Source organism: Leptonychotes weddellii, chromosome 4 (assembly GCF_054177405.1).
Source record: "Leptonychotes weddellii isolate Sample4059 chromosome 4, ASM5417740v2, whole genome shotgun sequence".
NCBI classification, from domain to species: Eukaryota; Metazoa; Chordata; class Mammalia; order Carnivora; family Phocidae; genus Leptonychotes; species Leptonychotes weddellii.
This window is the reverse complement of record NC_138372.1, coordinates 22056653-22072535: the sequence shown is the minus strand read 5'-3', so window position 1 is coordinate 22072535 and position 15883 is coordinate 22056653. Positions and strand designations below refer to the sequence as shown.

The window sequence follows — 15883 nt, the reverse complement described above, 5'->3', positions numbered from 1 at the left end:
GGGGGGTGTGGGGATGGGTTAGCCTGGTGATGGGTATTAAAGAGGGCACGTTCTGCATGGAGCACTGGGTGTTACACGCAAGCAATGAATCATGGAACACCACATCAAAAACTAATGATGTAATGTATGGTGATTAACATAACATAAAAAAAAAATCAAGAGTTGGACCCTCAACTGACTGAGCTATCCAGGTATCCTTAAAATTAATTTAACTTGTTTCTTTTTACTTTTTTTTTTCATGTGGCTACCAGAAAACTTGAAAGTACACACATGGCTCATGTTTATACTTCTATTGGACAGTGCTGGTGTAAAAAGTACTAATCTTATGGGCACCTGGGTGGCTCAGTTGGTTAAGCGACTGCCTTCGGCTCAGGTCATGATCCTGGAGTCCCGGGATCGAGTCCCACATCGGGCTCCCTGCTCAGTGGGGGGTCTGCTTCTCCCTCTGACCCTCTTCCCTCTCTTGCTATCTGTCTCTCATTCTCTCTCTCTCAAATAAATGGATAAAATCTTTAAAAAAAAAAAAAAGTACTAATCTTTTGAAATTTGTTGAGATCTGCTTTATGGTCCAGACTTAATTTTATCTGTCACATGTATCCTTGAAAAGAATATGTATTTTCTATTTGTTAGGAAAAGTGTTCCATATATGTACACAGATGAAGTTTTTAAATTGTTTTTATCAGGGGGCACCTGGGTGGCTCAGTCAGTTAAGTGTCTGCCTTCAGCTCAGGTCATGATCTCAGGGTCCTGGGTTTGAGCCCCGCATCGGGCTGCCTGCTCAGCAGGGAGTTTGCTTCTTCCTCTCCCTGTGCCACTCCCCCTGCTTGTGCTCTCTTGCACATAAATAATAAAAAGATTTTATTTATTTACTTGACAGAAAGAGGGAGTGAGCACAAACGGGGAGCGGCAGGCAGAGGGAGAGGGAGAAGCAGGCTCTCTGCTGAGCAGGGAGCCCAATGTGGGCTGGATCCCAGGACCCTGAGATCATGACCTGAGCTGAAGGCAGACGCTTAACTGACTGAGCCACCCAGGTGCCCCAAATAAATAAAATCTTTTAAAAAAAATTTTTTAAATAAATAGTTTTTATAAAATCTTTTTTTAATCTTTACTGTTTTGTCAGCCAGATTGATCAACAGTTAGGGAGATACATGAACATTTCTTGCTATAATGGTGGATTTTTTTTTTCTTGCAGTTTTGTCACTTTTTGCTTTATATTTCTTGAGATTATGTTATTAGATGCTTATATGTTTAGAGTTGTGATAGGTTCCTGGTGAAACTGCTCGTCTTTATGTAGTGAGGTCTTTGCTCCTAGTTTTTTTCCTTGTAGTCTGTTTTGTCAGATATTAATATAGCTACAAAGCTTTGTTTCATTTGGTAGTTGCCTGTTCACATATTATTGTATTTTTTTCTCATACTCTTTTTTGCATTTTTGTATTTTAGAGGTGGGTCTTATAAATATTCTTTAATTAGGTTTTCTTTTTTAAAGGTCTGATTTTTTGTATTTATCTCAAGGATTAGTTCATTTTCATTTGTTGTAGCTACTAATTTATTTGAATCTATTCCTACTGTCTTATTTTGTGCTTTGCATATATTTTCTGCCTTTTCTATACTTTCCCCTCTTTTATTGCCTCCCTTTAGATTGATTTTTTTTCCTTATTCCTTTTTACCCCTCTAGTAGTTTGGAATTTTCTATGCCCTGTTTATGTTCTTTTGGTGTGATTTTGGAAATTTTATTTTATTTTTTTAAAGATTTTATTTATTTGTCAGAGAGAGAGAGACAGAGAGAGCACAAGCAGGGGGAGCAGCAGACAGAGGGAGAGGGAGAAGCAGGCTCCCGATACAGGACTTGATCCCAGGACCCTGGGATCATGACCTGAACCAAAGGCAGCCGCCTAACCAACTGAGCCACCCAGGGGTCCCAATTTTGGAAATTTTAAAATGAATACCTAACTTGTCAAAGTTTAAAGGTAGTTAACTACTGTTATTTGCCTCTGAAATGATATAAGGATCCTGGAATGCTTTAATTAAATGCAGTTAATTACATTTAATTGCTTTAAATACACCTTCCCAATATATGTGCTGTTATCCGGTAAATTGCTCCTATCTTTTTTTTTTTAAAGATTTTATTTATTTATTTGACAGAGAGAGAGATAGCGAGAGCAGGAACACAAGCAGGGGGAGTGGGAGTGGGAGAGGGAGAAGCAGGCTTCCCGCCAAGCAGGGAGCCCGATGCGGGACTCGATCCCAGGACCCTGGGATCATGACGTGAGCCGAAGGCAGACGCTTAACGACTGAGCCACCCAGGCGCCCGCTCCTATCTTATTTTTTAACCCCCCAATTACACACTGTTAGTTTCATATGATCAATGTTCGTTTAGATTTAACAACATATTTGTTATTTTCTTTGCTCAAAATTCCTCCTTGCATCTCAGCTTTTCTCTCAGGTATTATTTCCTTTCTTCTGCCTCAAGTTCATCCTTTAACATTTCGTTTCTTGTGGGGTGCCTGGGTGGCTCAGTCAGTTAAGTGTCTGCCTTTGGCTCAGATCATGATCCCGGGGTCGCCCGGATGGAGCCCCATGTCAAGCTCCCTGCTCAGCGGGGAGTCTGCTTGTCTCTCTCCCTCTGCCCCTCCCCACCCCCGTGCTCTCTCTCACTCAAATAAATAAATTTTAAAAAAACATTTTGCTTCCTGAGAAAAATAAAATTATCAAGGATAACAATAATTCTCTTGGTTTTCTCTAGGATACCTTTGTTTGATCCTCATTCTCAAAAAATATTTTGTATGGGTCCCCAGTTGACTTTAAGCACATTGCTTTAAGCGCATTGAAAATATTATTCTACTCTGTTTTGCCTTCCATTGTGACTATTGAGAAATTAGCTGTTAGTCTAATTGCCATTCCTTTGTAGCTAAAAATGTCTTGGAGAGAAGCATTTATGCCTATGGTTAAAGGTGTGGCCTCTAGAATCAGACTGCCTGGCTTTAAATCCCAGTTCTTTGGTCTGGTAGCTGTGAGACACTGGACAAGCTGATTAACCTGTGTGCCTCAGTTTCCTCTTCTGTAAAATGGGGACAATAATAGTAGCAGTACCTAGCCTATAGGGTTTTGGTGAGGATTAAATGAGCTAATGGAAAACATTCACAGGAGTGGTGGCACATTTTCAGTGCTATTAAAGTGTTAGCTGTTATTTTTTCTCTTTATGCTCTTAGGATCTCCTCCTCACTGGTGTTTCACTACGTTGTGCCAAGGTGTGGATTTACTTTTACTTATCCTGTTTAAGATTCACTGAGCTTTTCGAATCTGTAAATTGTTGTCTTTTATCAATTCAGGAAAAGTCTTAGCCATATATCTTCAAACACTGCCTCTGTCTGGCTCTCCTCTCTCCTCTGGAACTTCTGTCAGATTAATCAGTTAGTCCTTTTCACTCTGTCCTTTTGTCTCGTTCACTGTTTCACAGTCTCTGTGTTGTGAATACTCTGGATCATTTAAAGTGTCTTCTAGTTCTCCAACTTATTACGCTGTGTCTAATAGGCTACCAAACCTAGATATGGAGTCTTACATTTTCATGATTATCATATTTTTATTTCCAGAAGTTGTGTTTGGTTCCCAACCAAATCTTCTTGGTTATTGTTTAATATTGTTTTGCCCTGCACTCATATGTTCGACTCCCTATTTTGTTTTGTTGAACATATTACACATATTTTGTATTCTAGTCTGATAAATACAGCATGTAAAGTCTTTGCTGGGCGTGCCTGGATGGCTCAGCGGTTAAGCATCTGCCTTGGGCTCAGGCCTCACGTTGGGCTCCCTGGTCAGCGGAGAGCCTGCTTCTCCCTCTCCCTCTGCTCATGCTCTCTGTCTGTCTCTCTCTCTGTCAAATAAATAAATAAAATCTTTAAAGATAAATAAATAAATAAAGTCTTTTCTGGTCAGATCTGGCTGCCTGTTGTCTTGAAGCCTCATAACGCTGATGGACAGATCCCAAGACGGGCCGGTCAGAAAGTTTTAAGCCACGGAGGGCTATTCTTAATATCTTTCCTGCTTTCTTCCCAGCTGTCCCGTTTTTCTCCCCCTCCCCCTTTTCCTCAATTTACTTTTTTGAAAGGCTGATTCATCCCCATGGTTTAAAAAAAAGTGAAAAGCCTCCTTTCCAGCTCCCTTTCCCTTTCCTCCTGGCAGCCTCTGTTTTTAGGTTTATGGATACTTCCAGAGATATTTCATGCAGATTCAAGCAAATACAAATTTAAAAATTCTTTCTCTTTTAGCGCAAATGGTAGCACACTACACACATTGTTCTAAACTTGTTTTTTAATTTAAAAAATATGTTTCTGATTATAAAAGAAATACATGCTCATTTTGAATATCATAAATACCCAAGTGTCTACAAGCAGAAACTGAAAGTCCCTCTGGAATTTCATTCCCCAGAGATAACCTTCATTATACGTCTATAAATATGTATTTACATAAATGGGCTTATGCAACAGATCCTGCTCTGTAACCTATTTTTTTTTTCCTTCAAATAATACACCCTGACATCTTTCCATGAATCTTTCCACATCTGTCAGCGTTGTCCACATAGCCCGCAGTTCGGCGCCTGGGCTTGAGTCAGGTAGAAGTAGGCTCTAATCATAGCTCTGCTGCTTAGTAGCTGTGGGACTTTTCAGATCCTCTCTGACCCTCAGTTTTCCTCATCTGTAAAATGGGGGTAGAAATAGTACATACCTCATGGTGTTCATCTGAGACCATAATAAGATCATGTGTGATGTGTTTCCTTCAGGGGCAGCTACTTTGTAAGCCTCGGATGAATGATAGTTTTTATTATGACTCACTCTATTTAGTGACCAGTTAGAATCCACAGTATGATATGTGATGGTTTATTAACCATTCCCCCTTTGATGGTCATTGGAGGGTACACATTTATTTTTTGTGGGTTTTTTCCGCCAATCCTGTGAGCACTGAACATCGTTCACCTTTGTGTGAGTGTCTTCTTGTGAACTCCCTCCAGCGGGGTCACTGGTCCTCTGAATCCTAATCTCTGCATCCTTTCTCTCCAAGGAAGAAATGAAAATGCCCCATGGGGTGAAGCACGTGTGTTACGTAGGTTTTTGCTTTTTCTTACTGCTCTTCTTCCTCCCTCTCCTCAGGTCTGGTGGGATGGGAAGGGTCCTCCACAGTAGAGGCAATCCTGTTCCCCCTGGCCTTCTCTCCTCCAGAGCACGGTAGTACTCCCCACCCCCTGTGATGCTGAACCTCAGACTTCCAGTTTTCCCCAAACTTTGGAACCTGACCATTCATGAGAATTCATTCAAAGATTAGATTTCAGACCCATCTACTTTCACAGTAGTTCCCTGTGGTTTGCAATAAACTAAAAGAATCAAAACATACTTGAAATGGGATAAGTATTTTAAGCCTAAAGTAAGAGGAAAGGGGGAAGAGAAGGGGAAATCTTGGTATGACAAATTCTCACCCTCTGCCAATCCTGGAAAAGTACAACTGTTGGACTCCGAGTTAATCCTGAGCTTCCCGGCAGCCAGAGGAAAAAGAGCAACAGGATAGATTCTATAGCTCATAAAAAGACCAAAAACCACTTTGCACCTTGAAATGCTTATAAAGGCCTGGAGGTGAGAGGGGAAGATGAGAGGATGAGAATGAAGACCGGCTCCTCTCCTGGCTCAGAGGCCTTGCAGTCCGCAAACATGTCTTGAATGCTACTTTGCGTCAGGCCTGTTCTAGGCATTGGGAGTAGAGTGGGACCGAGGCATTCACGCTCTCTGTCCGCATGTTGCTTACAGCGCAGTGGGGGAGAGAGACATTGAACGAATACAGATGAACTGAGGGCTGCTCTGAAGGGCCTTGGCCACTCGGTTCTGAAGCGCTTTTCTTCCCCTGCAGCTTGGTTCCGGGGCAGTGCTCCACCTCCTGGGGGCCATCCGCCGTGGCCAGGCAGGGGAGCTGCAGCCTCCAAAGCTAGAGGTTCTGGAGGACATGATGAAGGTCAGCTTAGCATCGCCTGTCCAGAGGCCCAGAAGGAAGGAAAGGCCCAGGGCCCAGGGCCCCACCAGGTGCCAGGTACTGATCAGGTTCTTTACATGGACAGTGTGACATCATCCCTGCAGAGAGACACTTTCACACCTGCCTCCCAGAGCTGTCCCTGCCACCATGCAGCTGGGACTTGCTCATGGTCACACCGAACGTAATAGCCAGAGATGGGGTTAGGCCCCCACTTGTCTGCCTAGTGGGGTCTGTGTGCTCTTTGTCCAACACTCCTGAATTCAGGAGCTTGACCAGAGCAAGGGAGGGGCTGAGCCTCCGGTGCATTTGGAGAGGGAGCAGTCGCTGACCTTTGTTCCTGGCTGACCAGCATGTCCTGCTGTCCTAAGGTCCTCAGGAGGGACAGCATGGGCCCCTGGTGGCCTCTGACTTCTTCTGCCTTCCGAGGAGTCATTCCTTTCCCCTCAGCGAAACCCACCCTCTCCATATCCTCTTTCTCTTGCAGGAGGGGGCTCCTCTTCGTGAGGCCTGTGCTGAGTGTCCCGGGGTGAGTGCCTCCTCCCCGCTGCCCGCTGGAGCATGGGGAGCTGATGGGGGGAGCAGTGCCCCCTGGGGCCAGGAGCCTGCTCCCAGAGTCATGGCCTCATTTCCTCTCCCCTTCCCTGCAGTGCGGCCCAGTGGAGGCTAAAGAGGAGGAGGCTGGTGAACAAGACGGGGGAGAGGACTCAGGTGAGGGGCCAGGGAGGGTGCCCCCTCAGCAGCTGCTTGTCTTCCAGGGGGTGCTGAGGACTAGCAGGGCCTCATGCCCAGCTTCTGGCCCCAGTCCCTGCTAGGAGTCTCCTCTCTCACCTCTGATCCCCGCCCCCCTACCGGCCTCAGTCCTTCCCCAGAGAGAGGGGGGCTGCTGGCTGCCTGGGATTGGATCCTAGACATCTCTGGTCCCTGAGGTTGGACCCACCCTTTGCCTGCCTAAACCCATCAGCATTGAGTCTCTCTCACCCCTTGCTCTTTGGCATCCCATGGGAGTTTGTGACTCTCTCTCTCTCTCTCTCCCTCTCTCTCTCTCTCCCCCTACAGCTCAGCTTCAGCCCCAACAGGAGAAGCTATCCCTGGATATCGGGGTACGGGGTACGGTGGTCCGTGCCATGCAGGAGGTGCTGTGGAGTCGGTAAGGCCTCCCTCCCCACTTCCCTGACACCTGTGACATCCTGAGAGCTGTCCACACCTCCCAGGCCCATGCTGCCATGTCCTCAGGGCTTCTGAATGTATGACTAACCCCATTTTGTAGCTGTGAGGTCATCTGCCTGCACAGCGAGCTGGTGGAGAGCTGACATTTGAACCTGGGTCTCCCTGGCTTCAAGGTCATGCCGTCCCATTAAGCCATTGCTGCTGCTCATGTCCTCATGGTCGTTACCCACAGCAAATGCTTTCAGACACAGTGAGACTCTCCTGGGAGCATCTGAGAGCTCTGAGCCCAGAGCTCTCGTTTACAATGGTGAGACCAAGACCCAGAGAGGGTAGGACTTGGCAAAGGCCACACAGCAAGCTGGTGGCAGAGTCCGTGTTACATTCAGGGCCAGGGCTCTATCCCCTGCCTGCCTGATGCCTTCCCCTTCCCCCCAGGCTTCCTCCATCCCAGTTCCACGGACCAAAGATAAAGCATGGGCTGAGCAGTCAGATCTTGCTTTGCCACCCATCACGCGGCCCTGGGCAAGCCCCTTATGTTCTCTGAGCCTCGCTCACCCCATCTACAAATGGAGAATGAGAATACTGTCTCCTCACAGAGTTGGGGTGAGAATGAATATGTATACATAGGAAGATGCCCAGAATAGAAACGCAGTTGGTCCGGACTCTGCCCCATACTTTGCCTGTCCGGCCGGTGCCTAGATCACCTCGCGGGCTCAGACCTATGACTCCACTGTTGCCCCGCAGCCTGCAGGAGCTCCCAGATCTGGTGCTGAGTGAGGAGGCGGTGGAGGGCATCGCTGTTGGTATTGAGACAGCCCTCTTCGACCTGATACAAGCCACCAGCTGTCGCTACAAGACCAAGTACCGCAGCCTGCTGTTCAACCTGCGTGACCCCCGGAATCCGGTGAGTGGGGCTTGGGGGCTAGCCCAGACCCTCCCTTGGGGGCTCGGAGCCCTGGCAGGATGTTGGGGGGGGAGCTTCTGGAGCAGTGTGGTGCAGCCCCCATGCCTGCCCCTGCAGGACCTGTTTCTCAAAGTGGTTCAGGGAGATGTCACCCCCCACGACCTGGTGCGGATGAACTCCACCCAGCTGGCCCCCCAAGAGCTGGCCCGCTGGCGGGACCAGGAGGAAAAAAGGGTGAGCTGTTGGGTCAAGTCAGGATAGGTGATGTGGGAGGGATATGGGGAGGGGAGGGCCCGAGTGTGCAGGAGAGACAGAGCAGAGTGAGGCGGGGGGGGGGACAGTGAAATTCGGGGAGCACAAGACAGAGAAAGGAGGAAATGGAAAGAAAGAGCAGGAAGACAGGGAGGGAGAGAGAGAGACTCTCTCCACAAAAAAATGGAAAAGAGGCAAAAATAGGGGGGAAAGCGACTGGGGATGGAGAACTTGGTAGAAAGGTGACCTCCGATAAGTATCACCTTCCACTTGCTTTGCTGTGGAGCTAGGCTGTGGGCGGGGGCTGGGGTACTGAGTGTGATGGTCTGGGGTCTGGAGTCTAGGATTGTCATCCACCATTGATGGGGGTAGATCCCCTGGGGTGCCCCTGTTCCCATGTCAGTCTCAGAAGGCCCAGAAAAGTCTTCCTGGTGCCCCAGGCTGGGGGAGGGACCCCACAGCCCTCATGCTTCACAGTCACGTCCCCATACACCCTGTGTCCATGGGTCTCTCCCTTCCTGGGGACGGCTCAGGGACAGGGAAGATGTGGGCACTGAGCGGGCTTTGGGGAATGCTTGCTGGTGGCCCCTGAGGGAGAGGGGGCTGATCTCGGAGTAGGCCAGTGGGATGGGGTGGGGTTCTGCGGCCCCTGTTCTGGAAGACACTGGGCTGATTAGATTCACCTAGAATCCACTAGGTGACTCTATCCACTGTAGGCTGAGCTTCTGTCCAGGTACCTGTGGGGGACCAGGAGCAGGACCAGCTACATAACTTGTGGTGGGGGGCAGTGCCAAACAAAAATGTGTGGCCTTTTGCTCAACAACTCTTAAGAATTTCAAGATGGCGACAGCATGAAGCATGGGGCCCTGTGAAGGGCCATGCAGGGTACAACCGCGGGAGCCCACACCCATGAGGCCAGCTCTCCAGGGAGGATGGGGCCTCCTCCAGGCTTCCAGGAAACATTTCAGATAGGATGACGTTGATCAACAATAAGAATGACAGGTAGCATTTACTGTGAGCCAGGCTCCAGCCAAGCATTCTACATTTGCTGTTTAATTTAATGCCCTTAATTTGATTCCTAGAAAACAAATACACCGAGGCTTAGAGCGGTGAAGTGCTTGTCCAAGGCCACACTACCCTGGGGGTCTCTAGTCACGACCCAGGTGGTGCCTCCGAGCCTGCACACTCTTTCGGCTACGCTGTATTCTTCCCAGAACAGAGGCTGGGGCACAGGCAGAGGCAGAACTGACTTGTGGGAGAAGATGAAGTTCAAGAAGGCTTGCTGGAGGAGGCAGGGCTTGAGTTTGGAGGGCGAATGAGTGGACTGTGGAGCCGTAGAGCTGAGGGGGGAGGGCGTGTTAGGCGCAGGAACGGTGGAAGCCGAAGTATGAAGGGAGGGGAGGGGTTGGCACAGAGGGGGACCACGGGAGAGGGGCCTCCGGGGAAGAGAGGGAATGCTCGGGCTCGTGGTGGCCTGGGAGCCCCTGACCTGGCTGAGTTTGGGCTGCTTGGCCCCTCCAGGGCCTGGAGATCATTGAGCAGCAACAGAAGGAGCCGTGCAGCCTCCCAGCCTTCAAACTGACCCACAAGGGTGAGGTCGAGATCCTGCGGGACGTGGACCAGACACTGACCTTGGAGGATATGGTGGTAAGGGGCAGCCTGACCTGACGACGCCGGGGGTGGTGGGGGAAGCCTTGTGGCCAGGGTCCCACTCCTCACCTCAGCAGCTGGGTGGCCTTGAGCAAGTCACCGGACTACTGTGAGTGCCAAGGTCTTCACTGTGAACAAGGGGATGGTCATTGCCGCAGGGGTCCAGGCGAACGTGGGGCAGGACTTGAACCCCTGGGACTGGCCTGTCCTCACCACCTCGGTGCTGGTCCCCTCCTTCGGGCCTAACGCCATGGAGTGGGAATAAGTCTTATCACCGCAGTTTTCCCCAGCCCCAGACATTCCCGCCAGATCTCTGGCTGGGAAGCAGAAGGGCCACACTGAATCAGCGACCGTTTTGGGATGTGAGGAACAGAGACCTACTCTCTTTGGTGGCGGGACTTCGGGGTGCTAGGGGCACAGAACCACCCAGAGCCCAGGGCATTGCTACAGTCCCCTCTCATCGCCGGAGATCTGCTCCGTCGTCACGTCCATCCTGCTCCTTCCTCCCCGTCGCCCCTCCATCTTGCACATGTCCTGCCATGGCAGCTCCGCAGCCCTCAAATCAATGAACTCATCATCCGCTCAGCCTTCCGCCGACAATCCGAACTCCCCCTTGGCTTCTTTCAGTCACTCCCGGGAGGCTGTTCGAGCTTGGCTTGGGTGTTCTGTGGGTCAGATGCTCACCCGCCTCTAATCAGCTCTGTGTCGGGGATGGACAGCGCAGATGGACCCCTTGAGCCATGTGCGCTCGGTAAATGACAGTGAACATGACAGACAAAAATCCCTGCTCCCCCCGCCCCCCAAGCCGGTGTCCAGGCCACGCACCAGAACTGCTGCCTGTGTGGAAAGGAGTCCCCAGCCGAAACCAGTCTGTGTTCCCTGAATAAATTGCACATAAGTGTAGAGGGAGGAACTGGAAGACCAGAAAGAAGTCCTCACTGGGGCGGGGCGGGGGGGTGGGGAGTGGCAGAGTAGCGGAGGGGCGATAACACATAACAACATCTTTACTCCTTATCGAGCACGAGCTGTGTGCCCCTTTGACAACAATGCCTCGTTCAGATCTCACAGTGACCTACGAGGGAGGTGAGGCCAGTGTCCTGCATGAGGAACCGGAGGCCCTTTGCCCAAGGTCACCAGTTGGTCCTGGTGGAGCTGTGATTTGAAGCGTGTGCCTTGGTGCTACTCTGCAGCTGGTCTATGAGGCCAGAGTCAAGTTTCCGAATGTTTTAAAAAAAATCTTCCTAAAGCCATGTTTGTTTTGTGGTTAAAGCTCTTTCTGCTGTGAGGGGGGAAAAGCTGATTTGGCAGTGAGCATCAAGGCTTAAAAATGCTCATTCTCCCTGATTCTGTCATCTGCTTCTGAGAACTTGTCCTAAGGACAGAGTTGAAAGTTTAGGAAAATACTCTCTGCATAAGGATGTCCTCAGTACTGTTTGTAATGGTGAAAATCGGGGAATGACCCCACCATCCAGCAGTGGAGGTGAAGCATACGCAACAGTCCCCCTTCCTTCAGTGACACAGTGAGAACACGGTGATCGCAGTTATGCAATGAGAGTTACGGGTGGAATATCTTACCCCAGCTATTTTAGTCAGAGAACCCCCACACCCTATGTGTCGGAAAACTGCTACAAGGATACCCAGAGTGCCAACAAGTGTCTCTGAGTGCTGGGACGAGGGGTGATTTTTTGGTAATTTTCAAATTTTCTGTATTTTACAAATTTTCTCTAACACGTTCACAGTACCTGTATAATAAAAGAATGCATTATTTGGAAAAATAGAACCATATCCTTGAGGCTCCCTAGTGATGGAGAGCTGCTGACTTCCCTAGCACCTTACCAGCCCACTGCTCTCTCCTTCTGTGCTTCCTAGGGACCCATGGTGTCCATGGACTGCAGCCCACTGGCCCTGCCTGCCACGTTGAAGGCCACCACAGAGCAGGACGAGGACACCACGGGGCAGCACGAGCACCACTTCCTGGACCCCAGCTGCTGCATCTGCATGGGTTGGGGGGAGACACAGGCTGCGTGCAGGGGTGGTGGGCAGGCTGGGGCTGAGCAGGGGGCTCAGCAGCAACAGGGATTCATGGCCTGGGGAGAAGGTGGCAGGGTGGGCTTTTCGAGGTGTCCCAGGTCACCTCGAAAAGAACCTGGTTCAAAGCCTGGCTCTAAAGCCCCAGGCTGGCTCCATGTAGCTGCCTGTCCACCGGTCTCTGCTTCTATTCTTTGTAGATTGGAAGCCCTCGGGTGAGCTGCCAGGCTCCTTCAAAGCTACTAGGAGGATAGGGGACAGTGTCTTCCAGAGAGCCCCAAGCCCAACCCTCGCGTCCTCTCCAGAGATGCCCCAAACTAGGGAGAAGCATCCCCCACAGCTCCAGGACAGGTGTGGGGCTGGGGCTAGGAGAGGGTCAGTGGGGGCAGCCACCTGGGGGGCAGCAGATGCAATATGGGCTCTCCTTTCTTTGTGGCCTTGGGCAAATCCTGCCTCTTCTGTGGGTCTCCAGTTTCCTCATCTGTGCAATGGAACCAGTCATCGCTGCCTGCTGGTCCCCCCCTCACAAGGCCATGCTCAGACTAGTGTTCCAGCACCCACATTGGGAACACAGGACTTTCTCTGAAAAGTAGGGAGATGCTGAGGGATGTCCTGATAACCTGCTCTGTCTGGGCCTGTCTCTCTGTCCCTCTTTCTAGGCTCCAGATGCATGCTGGACCCACAAAGGCCCTGCCCAGCCAGCCGCCCTGGGAGGGAGCTCTGGACATGTTCTCCATCAAGCGGTTCAGGGCCAAGGCCCAGCTGGTGTCTGGAAACAGCTGTCGGCTCCTCATGGTACTCCAGCCCTGCTCGCCGGGGTTGCGTCCCTCACACGCTGGCTGGGCAGCTGCTCACACCGCTTTCATTCATTCATTCTTTTACTCCCTCATTCTAAAACAAGGCCTTGGTACCCTCTCTGTGCCGGGCCCTGCGCTGGGCATGGGGCAATGAGACACCAGCCCCACTCCTACAGAGATGCACAGGGGTCAAGGACTCCCTGTAACCCAACGCATAATGCAAGAGGCCCCAGGAGAGCAGTGTGGTGCCTCCCTGATCCAGGGGAGGGTGTTAGGAGGGATTGTCAAGTGACCGAATGATCAGCTGAACTGTGGGGTGGGGGTGGAAGGTTCAAGGAAGGAGGAAGGGGTTTCTGAGGAGCTGCAGGAGACTGGCCCAGATAGGCTGTAGGCCTGCAGGGGCAGTCAGGGCTTCCTGGGCAGCCATTGACCTTCCCGGGGTTCTGGTATACCGCCCGTCCATCCTCGTCGCCCAAGGCTGTGGCTTTGCGGTGACCAGTGTTGAGTGTGCCCTAAGTGGGTGGGACGCTAAGGAGCTGACTGGCCAACCTACCTGCCCCCAGACCCTGCCGGAGGTGATCCGTTCAGCAGGCTGCATCCCCTCCAATACTGTCTGGGACCTTTTGGCCAGCATCTGCCCGGCCGAGGCCAAGGTAACTGCCATCCTTGGGCGCCCCCTCTCCTCCTAGCTGGGGACCCCCAGCCCTGTGCCCCCTCTCTCTCCATCTCTGGAGCAGAGGCCTGGTTTAGGGTGTCTGGGTCTAGTTCCCACTGTAACCGTAGATACTGTGTGACCCTGGGCAAGGCCCTCTCTTTCCTCCTCTGGAAAGTGAGGCCACGCGTCCTCACAGGGTTGTCAGAGGTTTAGATGAGGGCAGGGGTGTTTGCAGGAGGAAAGGATGGCTGCTCCAAAAGCCACCCTCTTTCCTGCAACTGCAGGACATCTGCGTGGCCAGACTGTGCCCACACGGGGCTCGGGACACCCAGAACTGCCGGCTGCTCTATTCCTACCTCAACAACAAGCAGCGCCATGGCCTGGCAGCCTTGGAGCACGTGGGCGTGGTCCTGCTGCCCCTGCCGGCCTTCCAGCCCCTGCCCCCCAGACTGCGCCCTCTGGGAGGCCCCGGTGAGTGCCCCAGTGCCGGGCCAGGCCAGCGGGGGCGGGCACGTGGGCTGACAGGAGTAGCTCTATATTGCTTACTGGGTGCCGGGCCGTTTTCCAAAAGCTTCACTAATATTAATTCATCGAGTCCTCAGAATAACCCCATCAGAATGCTGCTATTGGTTTCTCCCAGATGAGGAAACTGAGGTAGGGGGAAAGCAGGTGGCTTGTCCGGAGTCACACAGCCAGTCAGGAGCCGGGCCAGGCCTCCCAGCTGGGCGGCTCGGCTGCAGACTCAGGGGGCGGCCACACTGGAGGCAGACACAGCGGGACAGAGGCAGGACCCACGAACAAGCGACAGGAAGGAGGCATGTTTCACCACAGCGGTCCTAGGCCAAGGTTGGCCTTGGTGCACAGGGCGTGGCTCCAGCAAAGCACCTGGGGTGGGGGTGGGCCGTAAAGGGGTGGACTGTGCCCATTTCCAAGCAGAGCACTTGGCCTTTCTGGGCTGCCTGTCCTGGGGACAATGTGGTAGACTCTGAATCCATACAGTCTTGAGGTTAGACCATCCGTTGCCCTACCCTCCATCAGGTGAGTCCTTTCCCGTGCCCGAGACAGGCTCACCCTCCTCCTTACTGTTCCCAGCATCTCATGGGCCCCCCCTCACTGCTGGAAAGCTCTCCCTGGGGCCTCATTGATAGACCTGCTGCAGCCACAATGCAGCTTCTAGGGACTGTGTGTTCTCTCCTACCCGGCCTTTGGTCTCTCCACTCCCTCTTTCCCCAGGCCTGGAAGCCGCTCACTCAAGCCTGGTCCTAGCTGTGCTGCTCCCCAAAGCAGGGCTTCCAGTCACAGCAGAGTCCGGCCTTTTGTGGGGGAAGGTTCGAAAGATGGTCTCCTTCAACAGAAAAGTGGAGAAGAGATGCTACCAGCCAGAGGACAGGAGTCCCAGCGTGGCCCCAAAGGGCTCCCCTCTCCCAAGGGGCGCTCTGCAGCCGAGCCAGGGTGATAGCAGCTTGGCTCCAAGGGGACTCTGTGCTTGGCAGAGGCCCCCCAGAGGCAGGGGGAGACTGTGGGGAGAGCCAGAGACCTGGCAGAGTCCTGGGCGAGGGCAGCGGCCCCCCAAACCACCCCGGTGCCCGTCCTGGCAGCCCTATTCAGCAGCACCATCTGGCCCCGGCCAGCACCTCCACAGGGCCTCCTGTCCCCACCAGGCCCTGCTCCAGCATCTGGAATCCCTGGTGTCCATGAGCCGCCAGCTCCAAGCCTCGTTGAGATCCCCAGGCCAGGGGCTCTTCCCCCCAATCCCTGCCCCACCCCCTGCAGCCCCTGGAATTCTTGGCCTACTTTGCCAGCCCCCTATAGCTCCAGAGCCCCCTGGCCAGGCTTCCGACTCTTTGGGTCCTACAGATGGAGCTTGCTCTGAGTGTACCTTCCCCGGAGAGACCTGACTCTCATTACCCACCAGAAGAGAGACATTGATTCCGTCCCCAGGAGAGAATCCTGAGCTGTTCCGGAGGGAGGGGCAGAGGAAGAGGGGAGGGCCAGCTGTTTGAGATTCTTGTTCTGCAGTCTGCTTGGTGTTGATTTTTGGTTCAATAAAGAGTTTGGCAAAGGTGAGATTGCATCTGCTGGCTGATCAGGAGAGATGCTGGGGCGGGCCAGGTGTGGGTCAGGGTAGGTGTGTCTGGTTCTATGCACAGATGTAGCAGAGCTAAAGTGCTGGGGATGGAGGGGGCAGCCTTGCCAGTTGCTTGTCTTGAGCTCCTGAACCATCACTGCGCCCCAGGGCACAACTGTTAACATGGTGGGTTCTGGCAGCATTCTGCAAGTATTCTGAACTAGGAGGAAGAAGCGATGGTAGAGAGGGCAGGACTAGAAATGAGGCTTTTGCAGGGGCACAGACCTCTAGAGATTGTTAGGGAGAAAGAGGAGAGCAAGTTGCAGTGGTTTTTAAATTTTTCAGTTACC

At 52.0% G+C, this 15883-nt stretch overlaps 1 protein-coding gene across 9 annotated transcripts in view; it reads left to right on the top strand.

The window, feature by feature from the left end:
* Positions 1–15526, top strand: part of SPOCD1 (SPOC domain containing 1) — a 37733-nt gene extending 22207 nt beyond the window's left edge. For 4 of the 9 annotated variants that reach the window (XM_081817949.1, XM_081817950.1, XM_081817953.1 and 1 more), the window contains 14 exons: positions 5056–5097; positions 5893–6069; positions 6497–6538; positions 6660–6720; positions 7069–7159; positions 7924–8083; positions 8201–8317; positions 9857–9982; positions 11855–11987; positions 12214–12364; positions 12673–12808; positions 13374–13463; positions 13750–13936; positions 14699–15526. In XM_081817949.1, the coding sequence (XP_081674075.1) occupies positions 5056–5097; positions 5893–6069; positions 6497–6538; positions 6660–6720; positions 7069–7159; positions 7924–8083; positions 8201–8317; positions 9857–9982; positions 11855–11987; positions 12214–12364; positions 12673–12808; positions 13374–13463; positions 13750–13936; positions 14699–15363 (2178 nt within the window). In that variant the 3' untranslated portion in view covers positions 15364–15526. The remainder of the gene's footprint in view (positions 1–5055; positions 5098–5892; positions 6070–6496; positions 6539–6659; positions 6721–7068; positions 7160–7923; positions 8084–8200; positions 8318–9856; positions 9983–11854; positions 11988–12213; positions 12365–12672; positions 12809–13373; positions 13464–13749; positions 13937–14698) is intronic. The other 5 variants (XM_031021062.2, XM_031021061.2, XM_031021056.2 and 2 more) reach the window with 2 other exon arrangements.
* The last annotated feature ends 357 nt before the right edge of the window (positions 15527–15883 follow it).